At 39.1% G+C, this 12,858-nt stretch overlaps 5 protein-coding genes across 9 annotated transcripts; 3 read left to right on the forward strand and 2 right to left on the reverse strand.

The window, feature by feature from the left end:
- Positions 1 to 561: 561 nt before the first annotated feature.
- LOC122405270 (splicing factor 3A subunit 3) lies at positions 562 to 2,206 on the reverse strand. The gene is made up of 2 exons (XM_043409873.1): positions 1,938 to 2,206; positions 562 to 1,867 (listed from the first exon to the last, which is right to left on the reverse strand). Exons 1-2 carry the CDS (start codon positions 2,148 to 2,150, stop codon positions 575 to 577), a joined length of 1,506 nt encoding a protein of 501 aa, XP_043265808.1. The 5' UTR covers positions 2,151 to 2,206; the 3' UTR covers positions 562 to 574.
- Positions 2,207 to 2,667: 461 nt separating this feature from the next.
- On the forward strand, positions 2,668 to 4,106 carry LOC122405316 (prefoldin subunit 6). Of its 3 annotated transcripts, none has more exons than XM_043409975.1 (4): positions 2,668 to 2,817; positions 3,320 to 3,389; positions 3,494 to 3,689; positions 3,759 to 4,106. In XM_043409975.1, the coding sequence occupies exons 2-4, from the start codon at positions 3,326 to 3,328 to the stop codon at positions 3,886 to 3,888; spliced, it is 390 nt and encodes a 129-aa protein (XP_043265910.1). In that variant the 5' UTR covers positions 2,668 to 2,817; positions 3,320 to 3,325; the 3' UTR covers positions 3,889 to 4,106. The 3 variants fall into 3 exon arrangements, with proteins under 3 accessions (XP_043265910.1, XP_043265909.1, XP_043265911.1); XM_043409974.1 differs by lacking the exon at positions 2,668 to 2,817 and adding an exon at positions 2,853 to 3,026; XM_043409976.1 differs by lacking the exon at positions 2,668 to 2,817 and adding an exon at positions 2,857 to 2,992.
- A 678-nt stretch (positions 4,107 to 4,784) lies between these two features.
- LOC122405380 (rhodopsin-like) lies at positions 4,785 to 8,521 on the forward strand. Of its 3 annotated transcripts, XM_043410069.1 has the most exons (10): positions 4,785 to 4,867; positions 4,949 to 5,122; positions 6,052 to 6,290; positions 6,361 to 6,467; positions 6,531 to 6,637; positions 6,721 to 6,868; positions 6,948 to 7,058; positions 7,913 to 8,079; positions 8,149 to 8,293; positions 8,382 to 8,521. In XM_043410069.1, exons 2-9 carry the CDS (start codon positions 5,043 to 5,045, stop codon positions 8,261 to 8,263), a joined length of 1,074 nt encoding a protein of 357 aa, XP_043266004.1. In that variant the 5' UTR covers positions 4,785 to 4,867; positions 4,949 to 5,042; the 3' UTR covers positions 8,264 to 8,293; positions 8,382 to 8,521. The 3 variants fall into 3 exon arrangements, with proteins under 3 accessions (XP_043266004.1, XP_043266002.1, XP_043266003.1); XM_043410067.1 differs by lacking the exons at positions 4,785 to 4,867; positions 4,949 to 5,122 and adding an exon at positions 5,708 to 5,980; XM_043410068.1 differs by lacking the exons at positions 4,785 to 4,867; positions 4,949 to 5,122 and adding an exon at positions 5,708 to 5,980 and having other exon boundaries at positions 8,149 to 8,271; positions 8,382 to 8,503.
- On the reverse strand, positions 8,364 to 10,888 carry LOC122405382 (rhodopsin, long-wavelength). The gene is made up of 6 exons (XM_043410070.1): positions 10,680 to 10,888; positions 10,150 to 10,487; positions 9,723 to 9,970; positions 9,381 to 9,639; positions 9,140 to 9,306; positions 8,364 to 9,072 (listed from the first exon to the last, which is right to left on the reverse strand). Exons 2-6 carry the CDS (start codon positions 10,477 to 10,479, stop codon positions 8,937 to 8,939), a joined length of 1,140 nt encoding a protein of 379 aa, XP_043266005.1. The 5' UTR covers positions 10,480 to 10,487; positions 10,680 to 10,888; the 3' UTR covers positions 8,364 to 8,936.
- A 547-nt stretch (positions 10,889 to 11,435) lies between these two features.
- LOC122405384 (DNA replication complex GINS protein SLD5) lies at positions 11,436 to 12,641 on the forward strand. Its single transcript, XM_043410073.1, has one exon. The coding sequence runs from the start codon at positions 11,954 to 11,956 to the stop codon at positions 12,605 to 12,607; it is 654 nt and encodes a 217-aa protein (XP_043266008.1). The 5' UTR covers positions 11,436 to 11,953; the 3' UTR covers positions 12,608 to 12,641.
- Positions 12,642 to 12,858: the final 217 nt, after the last annotated feature.

The following is a 12,858-nucleotide window of genomic DNA, read 5'->3' on the forward strand; positions in this document are numbered from 1 at the left end:
TGGCTGCGCACTAGTGTGCGTGAGTGGTGGGGGCTGTTTCCTCCGGGCACCGGTCTGCCATTTGGTAACAGTGCACAGATAGGCAATCGTCACTGTGAACGGAACGACGAACCACACGCGTTCTGGACAATTCGAGTATAAAATTTGTTGCGTTCTCATTGGTCGAATACGGATATTTAAAGAGTTCTGAAATCCCTGCTTATTGACGTGTTTAGTAATTTCGAGACAGTGCGTAATATTAAGATTAACCGTGTATATACTACATATAATCAGCATAAACGTCATTTCAAGAATTTCGAAGTTTGCTGCTCCTACCCACATCTTCAAACGTTTCCTCGAAGTTTTTACGGGGTTAGTAATTTTAGTAGGAAATTGGTAATGCTACTTTGGGCATAAATATATAGTAAACTCGTAATCTTATCGATCTCCAAAATAACTAGAACTCTCACTTTCGAAATGGACAAATAATTCTAGCTATCGTTTTTATTTATTATTACAATTATTTTAGAACATACAATATCGTCAGTAATATACTGCAGAGTAAAAAAGTTATCTTAAACGGTAATGCAATATTTTACAAAAGACCTTGTCTTTTCAAGTCCTCGTACGTTTTACGATTAACTACGTTCCCGAGGGAATCTTCGAATTCTTCTTCCTGCTCCGGTTGCCAACGTTCCGCCTGTTTCTGTGCCTTCAGTTTCTCCCACAAGGCTAGAGCATCCTCTATTTGCGTTACGTTAGCAAAATGTGCAGTATTTGGAATACCGAGGCAACGCATACCGTGCGCGTGCCTCCATTCCGCGAAGTGCCTTTGAAAAGCTTTTGGCCCTTTGTACGTAAAGTTCCCGCATATCTCGCAATTGTAACTGATATTCAAGCCATGTAATTTGTACAACCAATACGGTATAGGTTTGCCATCCCATCCGAGGGGTAGATTTTTGGGATTGTAAGGTACTCCGTTGTCGTCTTCCTCTTCAGACTCGCTAGCGCTAGCCTCTGCATCGGAATCACCGCGTTCGCCTTCCGTCCTAGCTTGTTTCCTCTGAACATTCTCTTTCGTAGCAACACGTTGCGTGGATACTAGTTCCGCAAGCCTGTACGCTTGAGCTTCCAAACACGCTACATCCCTCTGCTTTTCCGAATTTCTTCCTTTCCCAGATTTCCTATTTCTATTATTCTTAGCTAACAAATTTGGATCCAAAGAGGCTTCCCCTTTCGTACTAAAAAGTCTTTGAGCTCTCTCCTCCAGAGTGCCACCGCATTTCAACCCTAAAGCCATCAGAGCCGATTTTAACCTGTCCAATCCGAGAGAGGCAAGTTCCTCCCAGGAAGAAAAGGCAGAGAGTTCTAAATGAGCTCCGACGTGAGTCAAAGCGCTGCCGGTTTCTTTCGGCCATCCTGGGAAGGAGTTGTTCTCCCATTGCGCCTCGAACTCTTTGTTAGCTTCTTGAAGTTCCGCATTCATGTCGAGCAACGGTCTAACTCTGCTCAAATAGTCATTTAAATACTCCAACAAAGATTCGACGTATCGTTGGTATTCAGCGTTTTTCCTCTCTCTAGGAATATCAAACAAATGGTCGAAAGTTGATAAATACGTGATGTAATCTATTTTTTCTATCCCCTTGAGGTTAATGTATTTTTCATAACATTCGTGGAGATCCAGGTACTTTCCGTAACCCTCTTCGTCCGTAAATTCTACAAGATTCGAGAGGTCCTCTGTGGGATTCTCTCTCATTTTGGCCAATTCCTCGAACTCGACGGACATCGGGATACTTATTTCGTTAGGGTGCCGCCGGTAAAACTCTTTTATGGACTTCAATCGTGAATAAAACTCCGAAAATTCATTTGGACCGGACAGTGCTTGGACCTGGACAAAAAAAGATTTATATTGTTTTTGTAACCGAACTAACAACGAAATAGAGAAACGATCGACGCACTTCCTCTTTCCTTTGCCCGTCTTTATCCTCGTACAAATCCTGCAAATGTAACGTACTGTCCATATACTGGTCGAGTAGCATTTTCAATCGATGTTCCGAGTTTATACTTTCCCTGTGCCCCGGTTTTTTATACAGCATTTCCTTGACCATCGCGTCCATTAACCTTTCCCTTTCCTCATGGTAACGCCGTTGTTGCTCCAATATCGTTTCCATTTTCTCGATTTGTATGCAAACAGAACAGCATTTACGAAATAATTGACATTTATAGAAAGGTTATAACACGCTTCAACGTAGAAACGAATTCGTACGAGTATTTTACGCGTTTTAAAAGTGTCGTCATCTTACAACGACCACAAGGAAACACGAACTTTGCGGCAAATTCAATAATGTTAGGAGTAGAAAATGAAATATCAATGATAAACCAACGTTGCGTTACTGATCAAAATTAACCATTTGAAACGAATAAAAAAAATATATTTCAATTACATTTACATTAATTGCTGTACAACGTATTTTAAAAAATTAGCGTATCCAATGATAAAAGAAAACTATTTAAAAACTTTAAAAATAGCATATATGCGTGAAATTAAAAATCATAGATAAATAACAAAAGCATCGAATTTAGAATTTTTTAAGCAATTCCTTGTAAGATCGATAAATCGATACTAGAAAGGTTATAAGTTTTTGGAACCCCAATTTTCGTCTTCAATTTTGTTCGTCTCTTTGCATTTTGTAAAAATAATCTTGTTTTGAACACGACAGAATATATCTCTTGAATTGAAATCGATCTGTAATGTTATCGTGATATTAATTCTTAGTTCTTTAATATCGGCGTACGCAGTTGTTTTTCGTTCCTAATTTGTGCATCCCTATAGCTCAGGTATCACGTTCATATATATGCATACATATATAAATGTGTAATACGTATAGCAGTAACATGTTAAAAGTAGTTAAAGTTTGAAAGACTCCGAAATAAAGCAGCTAAAGAAACAGAGTACTAATTCGATTAGAAAGCAAAATCCTGTATGTAAGATTCCCCAATTCGTTGTCGACCGGTAAAAATAATTTGCTACACAGTTTGTAAAAAAGGTTAATACGAGACATTTTTTCTCTAACGTGGTACGATAATATTAAAATGAAGCGATAGGATCTATAACGGTTATAATATACATATTTAAGAAAATCATATGTATTTGTAGTATAGTTGCAATATATTTAGAGCAATGGTTTGAGTGTAATCGAATATTCGCGTTTGAAGCGATACCATAACCTCTTAGACGCGTAATATTTATTTGAAACTCATTGTTTAACCGCATCTCATCATTCTTTTGTCAATATTTCGTTCTTTATTATTTAACGCGTGAATATTTTCCATTTTTTAGAGAAACATGACGGAAGAAATTAAAAAGAATTTAAAAACAGAGATAGATAAATATAAACAGGTTCAAAAAGGTATTTTACCGATTCTTTTTATTAACAAACAATATTCTTTGCAATATACCATAACATTGTAATTAATTGAGCATCCTGTTACATGTAGATTCTGTTTGTATCAGATTACCACAAAGCATTGAGCCAAAGGCAACAACTGGACGGGCAATTGAATGAAAATGTTGCGGTTAAGAAAGAGTTGGATCTCTTGAAACCAGACGATAATGTCTTCAAACTGATAGGGCCGGTTCTTATTAAACAGGACTTGGAAGAAGCGAAGGAGAATGTTGCCAAGCGTATGGGATATATCTCTTCCGAATTGTAAGTGAATTTGCACGCAGACAATGTATAAGACCAGAAATTGTAAATCAATTTTTTGTATCTATTTAGGAAAAGAGTGGAGGATTTGATAGTTACGTTAGATAAAAAGCAAGAATCGCACCAGGAAATGCTGGAGAAATATCAACAGATGTTTTACCAGGCTCAAGTGAAAGCGTCCGCTTCTCAACCTAAGACATAATTTCATGTACGAAATCTCAATGAACTTACGGCGTTTCACTTTGTTACATCGATGTCATACTATCCTCAATTAAGATAGAAAATAAGAAAAAAAAGGAAGAAAAAAAAAATGAATGAATTGTGAAATAAATCGAAAGTTTATTATTCCTGGAAACTCTTGCATTTCTATGTATCTTATAGTTTTAAAAGTTTATTGCTTTTAACATGTGAAGAATAAATTTACAGACCTAATAAAAATTGCCTTCTTATTATCGTATATATTTTTATATTTAAAGCGAACTTTAACTTTATCTGTACAATCGTTAATGATCATCTAACCTAACATTATGATCATAAATATAAAAGTACCGAGATCAATGCTTCAATTAAATATTTCGTGTATAATAAAATAATGAGACCTTAGCAATTTTTATGACATGAAGTCTAATTGAAGAATTAAGCATTTTGTTAATCAACAAATATTTCGTGTTTACGTGACAATAAATATGGCGGTTTATCTATTCCCTCCCGGTTATGGAATCGAAGAACGTTTTCTTTTGAATTGAAAAATACAAAGTAATTAACTGCTGTACAGATATATACTTGTAATAAAACAATAATGTTATTATCGTTAAAACCAGATCATAAAAAACATGTGCTGCTTCTTATGGATTACACGCCACAGGGTACATAAATTATTTTTCCCTCTAATTTTGATCGATTACGAATAACAAATAATCCGTCGATATTTTCTCTTTAGTTTTACAGGATTTTTGCAAATTGGCGTTAGATTATTTGCAGAAAGGACCAAACGTTAAATTGTACAATGCAGCCGCTCGTAAGCAAACCGAAAAATTTGTTCTGTCAATTCTGACAGTAGTTCGATGCTGTATTAATTTGTTTTATCTTTTTTTTCAGAGAAATTGGAGGTAGAGGTGAACGTAATTAAAAATTCAGTCGAGGGACTTGTTAATTTATTGCTAGAGAGCTGTAGATACAAGGCAATACAAGTTTTTTAGTTTCAATGTTCTTTTTTGTAATAAATAAATTAAACCATATATTCTATAATAATATTTTTGCAGTTAAGCTCGGAGGACTTTAGAGATTCTGTGATAGCTTTAGGTTTCTCGGAGGATCAGGAAACAGCATTGAGCAAATTATACAATACCAAGAAAGATGAGATATCAAGCATACTTACAACTATTGGATTTAAATTGCCAGAGTATCATGATATGGAATGGAGATTTGAAGTTCAGGTATTAGATTATCATACTTTCATCCTTATATCGCTAATGTATTAAATTTAAATGTTTTACACGATGTGTATGTGTTTGTAGCTTGCATCAAGATCATTGCTAAAACAAGTTGCTCCTCTTATTACTCTGGATTTGTCTGTAAAGAATTCGGATGAGAACGAAAATGTTGAGCATGTATTGCTTCAAACTGACCCTGTTAATTTGTTGCATATGGTGCAGGAATTAGAGGAGGCTCTTCAGGAGGGTCATAGTCAACACATTCGTAGGCTCTCAAGAGCAATAAAATAATATTTATCGCAATTGCAATGTACGATTACATTTTCACAATAAATTATGAAATGTCGGACAAATATAAACCGATTGTCGATCTGATTCATAAATGCATATGTAATGTTTCACTGTAATTAGATTATACTGCATCCCAATTGACAGTACTTTTTATACATCATGCTGTACTAACGCGTTTGATAGAACTGTAGTTGGATTCATTTGAATATTTTATTGGATGACTTTATTGGATCTCATTTCACAGAATGCATATAAAAGAAGGGTGAAGCAATTGTAGCTGCAGTTGAATATGAATATTGTAATGTGAAGAATGATAGTTCCATAAAGTCTTATTTTCGTTCGTTTAAAAGTGTTAAGATTAAATGTATATTTTCACGAGATGGAGATAATTAGCTCTGCCAATTCCTGCAATGTGTCTACTCCTTCGTTCGTCGGAGTTATACCTTTACCAAATTCAACCTTAACAACCACTATGGGCCCACAGTTTGCAAGACAGTTTATGCGTTTTAACAATCAAACAGTTGTTAGTACAGCACCGGAAGATATGTTTCATTTGATCGATACATATTGGTAATTTTCTCCGTCGTTATTTATTTCGATCGACGTGCGTCTATATCTTAATATTTTTTTTTTAAACACAGGTACCAATTCCCTCCCTTGCATCCATTATGGTATAAAATTTTAGGCCTTGTTATGATTGTGCTAGGAATTATAGGATGGTGTGGAAACGGTGTAGTGGTTTATGTATTTATAATGACACCATCACTGAGAACACCAAGTAATCTGCTTGTAGTAAATCTTGCTTTCTCAGACTTTATAATGATGGGTTTCATGTGCCCCCCCATGGTAATTTGTTGTTTCTACGAAACGTGGGTTCTTGGTAAGAGAAATCGCCTTAGAGATGGAATATTCAAAATTTTAATATTAAAAATAATTGTATTCCTTTTTAGGACCTTTGATGTGTGACATTTATGCAATGGTTGGTTCACTGTGTGGATGTGCATCTATATGGACAATGACAGCCATTGCCTTAGATAGATACAATGTGATAGTGAAGGTATATATACTCTAATTAATTATAGATAAAACTAACGTTCTAATAAAATTATTTATTTTGTAGGGGATGTCTGGAACACCCTTCACTATCAAGAAAGCCATACTCGAAATCTTGATCATATGGCTGTTTGGTTTGTTATGGACAATTTTACCCATAGTAGGATGGAACAGGTAATGCTTCTCTAATTAAGAAAACTATTTTTCCGTGTTGTTAATGAACACTTGTAATTGTTAACGCTTAATATGGCGATTAGATATGTTCCAGAGGGTAATATGACATCGTGTGGAACGGACTATCTGTCTTTAGATTGGGGCTCCAAATCATACATATTAGTCTACTCTGTTTTCGTCTATTACACGCCGTTGTCTACTATTATTTATAGTTATTACTTTATCGTCTCGGTAGATACATAAAATTAACATTAATCGAACACGCCTAATCGCGTTTACATTTACATATTACTTATTTACGTTTAAACAGACCGTCGCGGCACACGAGAAAGGAATGAGAGAGCAAGCGAAGAAAATGAACGTTTCGTCTCTACGATCCGGAGAGACCCAAGGCCCCAGTGCCGAAGTAAAGCTAGCAAAGGTATCGATTGTATTTCGTAATTGTTAAGGCCCCTTACCTTTACTTTTTAACCCCTTGTCTTACGATTTAATTTCCAACCAGAAGCGACACCAAGCTTTGGTTCGGTAGACTCATCACGTCTCTGAGACGTCATTGTAAGCTAAGGGGTTAAGGGACCTTCACATCGCGGGACGTGACTTCTTCGCTAGTTTTGAGGATTAGGTCTTCGAGACATTTTTACTTGACAAATTAGGTTACGGTCATTAAGGAAACTCCAAACTCCACAAGGGACTTGGAATCCTTGGAGCTCTTCCTTGCCTCAATAGCGATTGGACCATCGAGGTCTTGGAGGCCTTAGCTTTCCCCAAATGTTCATAAAAAAGGCAACGTTCTCGCTCACTCTTGCATGGTCTACCTGGACGTTGGACAGCAAAGTGGGCGGGAACGTTGCAAAAAGCAGGAAACGCCCTGGCAAGGTGACGACTTTGAGGATTGGCTTGACCAATCCTCTCACCTGTTAGCGCTGCGCGTTTTCGTCACCTTGACAGGGGAAGCCGAGTTTAGGTTAAGGATAGCATTGAGTTTTCGAGCCTTACGAACTCGACTTTTTTGTACGTGGGGAAATCCTCATGGACACCCCTAGGGCCCAAGAAGGGGGGGTCTCGGGGTAGTGCCGGACTCTTACAGGCTGAAACCCCACGGTGACCATCCTCAGGCGCCTGGCGAGGGACCTGGGACTCTAGTGAGTCATCACAGACTCCCAGCGCATTCCCCCTCAAGCGCAGGCGCCTGGTCACCAGCGCCCGCGGCCCCGTGACATGAGACCAAGCCAATCTGATTAACATAAACTCTAATTTAAATAAAATTTATTTCAGGTTGCATTGACGACAATCTCGCTCTGGTTTATGGCGTGGACTCCGTACCTTGTAATCAACTACATCGGAATATTCAATCGTAACCTGCTCACCCCCCTCTTCACTATATGGGGATCACTCTTTGCTAAAGCTAATGCCATATACAATCCAATCGTGTATGGGATCAGGTAAATATCATAGAAATACAGTAATGCTATAGTAAATTATTAATATTGTTACAAACGTATCCTGTGCAGCCATCCAAAATATAGAGCCGCGTTAAAGGAGAAGTTACCATTTTTGATATGCGGCGATACCGAGGAACAGGCCGCAGGCGGAGAAAAATCCGCGGAGGCTGGTGGAAACTCTTAGAATACCCGGTAACTCAAAGTACTTTCAATTGTATGTAAAAAAAAAAAGTTATTATTTAACAGTAAATGATTTCCATCTGGTAGTAATCAAACGAACACAATTGTCTTGTTGCTTGCAGAGTTTATTTGCATTTATAAAATTAAGGTACAGATACAACACTCTCATCGTATCTTACGATAATATGATACACGTTTACCTATCTAGTAAACACAGAGCTGGTACCTGCTATACCAAAGTGACCATGTATATTGCTGGGCAATAAAATGTACAAAATCAAAATCTTTACCTATGGCTTGACGTTAAAATGATTCGCATTGTGGTGAGAATGGGAATCACACGTTCCATCAATCATAGGCGGTCGAAAGATTTCTCATTTAATACCGGATGTTGGAACAATTCCGTACACTGGGAACATATGATCGAATGGGATACGCTTGTCAGACGATGTTTCTCCTCAACCGAGCACGTTCGATACCGAATTTCAAAGCCGAACGTGCACTCCCGTGACATGTAAAAAAAAGGATCTCTCAACACGACAAACGATATTACTATTTACAAATCGTGTCTGTAATTAAACCTAGCATCGTCCCTCCTTATCCTAGTCGGTCGTATTTTTGTTTGTATTGTTCATCGTTCTTTGATCGTTCGATCGAAAGTGTGTGTTTCGTTGATTTTACGCGTTTGCCTTTTCGCTGTCGGCGACAGTGGTGGTGCCGGAAACGGTAGAGGTCGCATCCGTGTGCGCAGGTTCGGCGGCGCACGCCAACGATGGGAACTTCTGGAAAAGCGCTGCTCGGTACTTCGGATGACTGGAAGAAAATAGACAGTAAAAATTAGCGTCGACGATCGAGTATTTATCTAATAGATTTTGTATACCTGATTCCATAAACGATTGGATTGTAGACAGCGTTGGCTTTGGCGAACAGAGCGCCCCAGATACTAAACAGCGGACTGATGCTCATGAGATTGAATATGCCGGAGAAGTTGATGACCAGATACGGGGTCCACGCCATGAACCACAAGGAGATCGTCATAAGAGCAACCTGGAACCGTTTGACAACGTCTCATTGTAGGCGAACGGGACTCACGCCGTTTGAGTATACACATGTGTATGTACCTTTGCCAATTTGCACTCGGCGCTGGTGTTTTGATTTTCGCTTGATCGCAGAGAGGCCACGTTCATCTTCTTGGCTTGTTCCCGCATATTCTTCTCGTGGGCGGCGACCGCCTTGATGATGAACCAGTAGCTGTAACAGATGAGGAACAACGGGAAGAAGTATACCCAAATGCTGTACAAGATGAGGTAAGAGACAGACACTATGTCTCTGCTAAAGTAATCGGTACCGCACGCCGTCATGTTGCCCTCTGGTACGTATCTAACGAACAAAAAAATAACGTTTACAGTTGATGGTATTAAACGTGACAAGTTCTAATGGTCGACCAAACGATGGACAATTACCGATTCCAGCCTAACACAGGCGCGACGGTCCAAACCAAAGAGAAGACCCATATACCCAGTATACGGAGTATAGCTCCGTTAATGGTCAACGGTTTACCAGATAAACCTTTCACGATTACGTTGTATCTGTCGAACGCAATCATCGTCATCGTCCAGATGGAGCCACATCCGAACAAGGAGCCCGTCATCGCGTAGATTTCACAGAAGAGCGGCCCAAGTACCCATGTCTCGTAATAGCAATTGATCACCTGTCGGGAATGGAATTATCGCATTTTCGAACTTTTCCGATTACTGAAAGAACGATAAAGATCGAATGTAATAAACGAGCTACGCCGTGTACCGATCTCTAACTTTGCAAATTTTCACCGTAGGGTGCGACCAGAATCTTCCACGGGAGCTACAAGAGCGTATTTATGGTGGCACGCACCATTGGCGGAGACATGCAGAGCATCATGCAGAAGTCGCTGATGGCAAGATTTATAACGAACATGTTGCTCGGCGTACGAAGGCTCTTCGTCGATAGGAATATGTAGACGACCATGCCGTTACCGCTAACGGAGACGAAACCGAGCACACCGATCACGAAACCGAGGATCGCGTGCCATAACGGATTTAGCGGCGGGTACTGGTACCAATGGGCGTCGATCAGATGTAGCATTTCGGGTGGAACCTTGTCCACTACAGTCTGATTGCCGAACTTGGAACCTTGGGCTCCCCATGAGTAGGCCTCGTAGCTGGGTCCCGAAATGACGGTCATTCTTAAATCTGTGAACATTAAACGCCACTGTGACCGCCCTTCCTCTGTTAAACTTACTCGAAGCAGTTTATATTCAACGCTATGTTTTTTGACTAGTTAAACGTTTGCACAAATGAGTCCTGGATTAACACTGTTTCGCATTAACGATTCTTCCAGGGCACTCTACAGGGTAGTCACCGATCACTCGTCCCCTGGCTCACCTTCAGGCTACTTGGAGAAAAACGTGTTAAAACGAACTAGTCCAAGTACACGTCTCAGATTGTTAATTTCGGAGTGGCCACGCAGATGGGTCGTTGTAATTTAACAGAAGGATGTGTAGGAAGGTCTTCTCTTGTTTGGGTCCACTGTTGGATGCGGCTCGTGTCAACGTCGTTCGGCTTCCGTTTAAATATGCACCGATATCTTGGCTTGACCCTGCTATATGTACCCTTGCGCCTACATTTCTATATGTCGACGCGATCTAAGTCGACAAACAGTCTTAAGACGGTCTTTATTAAGTTAACGAGGATTTAAGAATACCTTGGTGCATCTTCAGTGCCGCACACAGAAACCTTACGAGGCTAAAATAGGAATAGAACACAACGGATTACCCTATCCTTTGATTCACCCTACATCTTTCCATGCTCTTCTACGCTCGATCGGCCGGAACCGTCTTTAACTGCATTTTCGTTCTTTGGTTTAGCCGTTCGAATGCATTCCGAGTAACGTAAGCGTATTTCATTCGTATTTCTTTTCACCTATATTCGATAACTCAAAGAAATATTGAAACGCGAGTGCAGTCTCTATAGGTTTGGTTCAAGTTTAAACTGTAATATGGTTTCATGCTATAAGGAGATTATTATAATAGCTTGTGTATGTTTTTGTCATTTAGCTTTGCTAGAATCTTCGAATTTTCTTGCAATTTTCTTAAAATAATTAATTGCTCCGTAAGTTCGTTTAATATCATTAAACTTCTATATTGCAGTACTAGGAACAGTCGATTTGAAATTACCGTTAATACAATATTATTTTAATTTGTGAAAAGTACGTTTCAACGTGATCATTTAAAACGTACAGAGTGAGAGATCGAGTTGGCGAAACAACTTCGTACGAAACCACGTTCGAAATTATCTCGTTAGCGAATTGGAAGAAACTAATTAATTCCCTGGCAAAATTCTTTCCATTTCTTTGATTTCATCAATCAACATCGAGCAACAGATTGAATTTTCAAGAAAAATATTACGATTTAATACCTTCGAATGATTTAAATAAATCGCCAATCAGTTCACGTCCAAGTATCGATAAGTATCGACTTCCGTCACGTGACCAGCTGTACTATTCTACAATTCAAAGTGATAAACGCACGGTTGAATGGCCTGTCGAGAAACACTCGATTACGTTAAACAAACAAATCGACGTAACGATATAAGAAAGCCAAAGTGTGTTCAGTGTTTTCGAAACGAAGCGAATTGTTCCCTGAACGAAGGTGTAAAATATGGAGGATGATTCGGGAGCACGGGTATCGCCCCAGGTCGAGGAGCACGAAGAAGAATTGACCGCTCAGAGTGCTTTATTGGCTATAGAGGATGCCTGGTTAAACGAGAAATTTGCCCCCGAGATTCTGCCCCATCAATCCGACCTGGTTGACTGTATGCTGCAACAGATCACGCACATGGAGGAGAACATAAAGAGGTTAGAAAAAGGGGATCTGAGGTTTATGATTCATAGAATGGAGTTGGACAGGATTAAATTCGTGATATCTAGCTATCTCAGGGTTCGATTGGAGAAAATCGAGAAATACACCATACATATACTCTCGCAGGAAGCTAACAGATCCGGGGACCAGTGTTATTTAACAGCCGCAGAGCTACAATTCGCTAAAGACTTTCTCGCTAGTATAGAAACACTCTTTAGAACGATCGCTTTGCAGCACATGCCTGGTAGCTTCCAGGCGTTCGAAGTTAACAAAATGATCGTTAAGCCCAACATGCAGACATACGTGTTCTTACGGGCTAACGAGAAAATTAATGGAATCGTACTGCCCGACTCGTTGGACGAGGAAATTGATTTCGAACAAGGCTCCCAACACATTATACAGTATAGTGCTGTTGCAGATTTAGTTAAAAGCGGTGCTGTTCAATTAATCTAACGCTACACACGGAATAATTTTTTATAAAGAAATAAGGAAATTCAAAATTTCTTATAGACGGTTACGAACTTCTACGGATAGCGGTGCATAAGACAAGATACTTTGATAGAACGAATATGTATGATTTCATTAATCGCACAAATTGTATAAACATTTACGTGTCTTGTAGAAGGTTACAGAAAAAAAAAGCTTTAAATACCTGTGTACATAGTTTATTAACAGAGTTTGAGACAATCATAGATTCGATTGTT

This window comes from Colletes gigas, unplaced genomic scaffold, assembly GCF_013123115.1.
Source record: "Colletes gigas isolate AHSC1104 unplaced genomic scaffold, ASM1312311v1 Colletes_gigas_Sc00004, whole genome shotgun sequence".
NCBI classification, from domain to species: Eukaryota; Metazoa; Arthropoda; class Insecta; order Hymenoptera; family Colletidae; genus Colletes; species Colletes gigas.

Bases quoted from the DNA above. Each gene is read 5' to 3' on its own strand.
- LOC122405316 (XM_043409975.1), top strand. From the start codon at position 3,326: ATGACGGAAGAAATTAAAAAGAATTTAAAAACAGAGATAGATAAATAT. The intron at 3,390-3,493 runs GTATTTTACCGA...TGTTTGTATCAG, and splicing joins ATATAAACAGGTTCAAAAAG to ATTACCACAAAGCATTGAGC. The intron at 3,690-3,758 runs GTAAGTGAATTT...GTATCTATTTAG, and splicing joins GGATATATCTCTTCCGAATT to GAAAAGAGTGGAGGATTTGA.
- LOC122405382 (XM_043410070.1), bottom strand. From the start codon at position 10,479: ATGACCGTCATTTCGGGACCCAGCTACGAGGCCTACTCATGGGGAGCC. The intron at 9,307-9,380 runs GTACATACACAT...AAACGGTTCCAG, and splicing joins CCGAGTGCAAATTGGCAAAG to GTTGCTCTTATGACGATCTC. The intron at 9,073-9,139 runs GTATACAAAATC...ATTTTCTTCCAG, and splicing joins CCAATCGTTTATGGAATCAG to TCATCCGAAGTACCGAGCAG.
- LOC122405270 (XM_043409873.1), bottom strand. From the start codon at position 2,150: ATGGAAACGATATTGGAGCAACAACGGCGTTACCATGAGGAAAGGGAA. The intron at 1,868-1,937 runs GTGCGTCGATCG...TTTTTTGTCCAG, and splicing joins ACGGGCAAAGGAAAGAGGAA to GTCCAAGCACTGTCCGGTCC.
- LOC122405380 (XM_043410067.1), top strand. From the start codon at position 5,790: ATGGAGATAATTAGCTCTGCCAATTCCTGCAATGTGTCTACTCCTTCG. The intron at 5,981-6,051 runs GTAATTTTCTCC...TTTTAAACACAG, and splicing joins CATTTGATCGATACATATTG to GTACCAATTCCCTCCCTTGC. The intron at 6,638-6,720 runs GTAATGCTTCTC...TATGGCGATTAG, and splicing joins CCCATAGTAGGATGGAACAG to ATATGTTCCAGAGGGTAATA.
- LOC122405384 (XM_043410073.1), top strand. From the start codon at position 11,954: ATGGAGGATGATTCGGGAGCACGGGTATCGCCCCAGGTCGAGGAGCAC.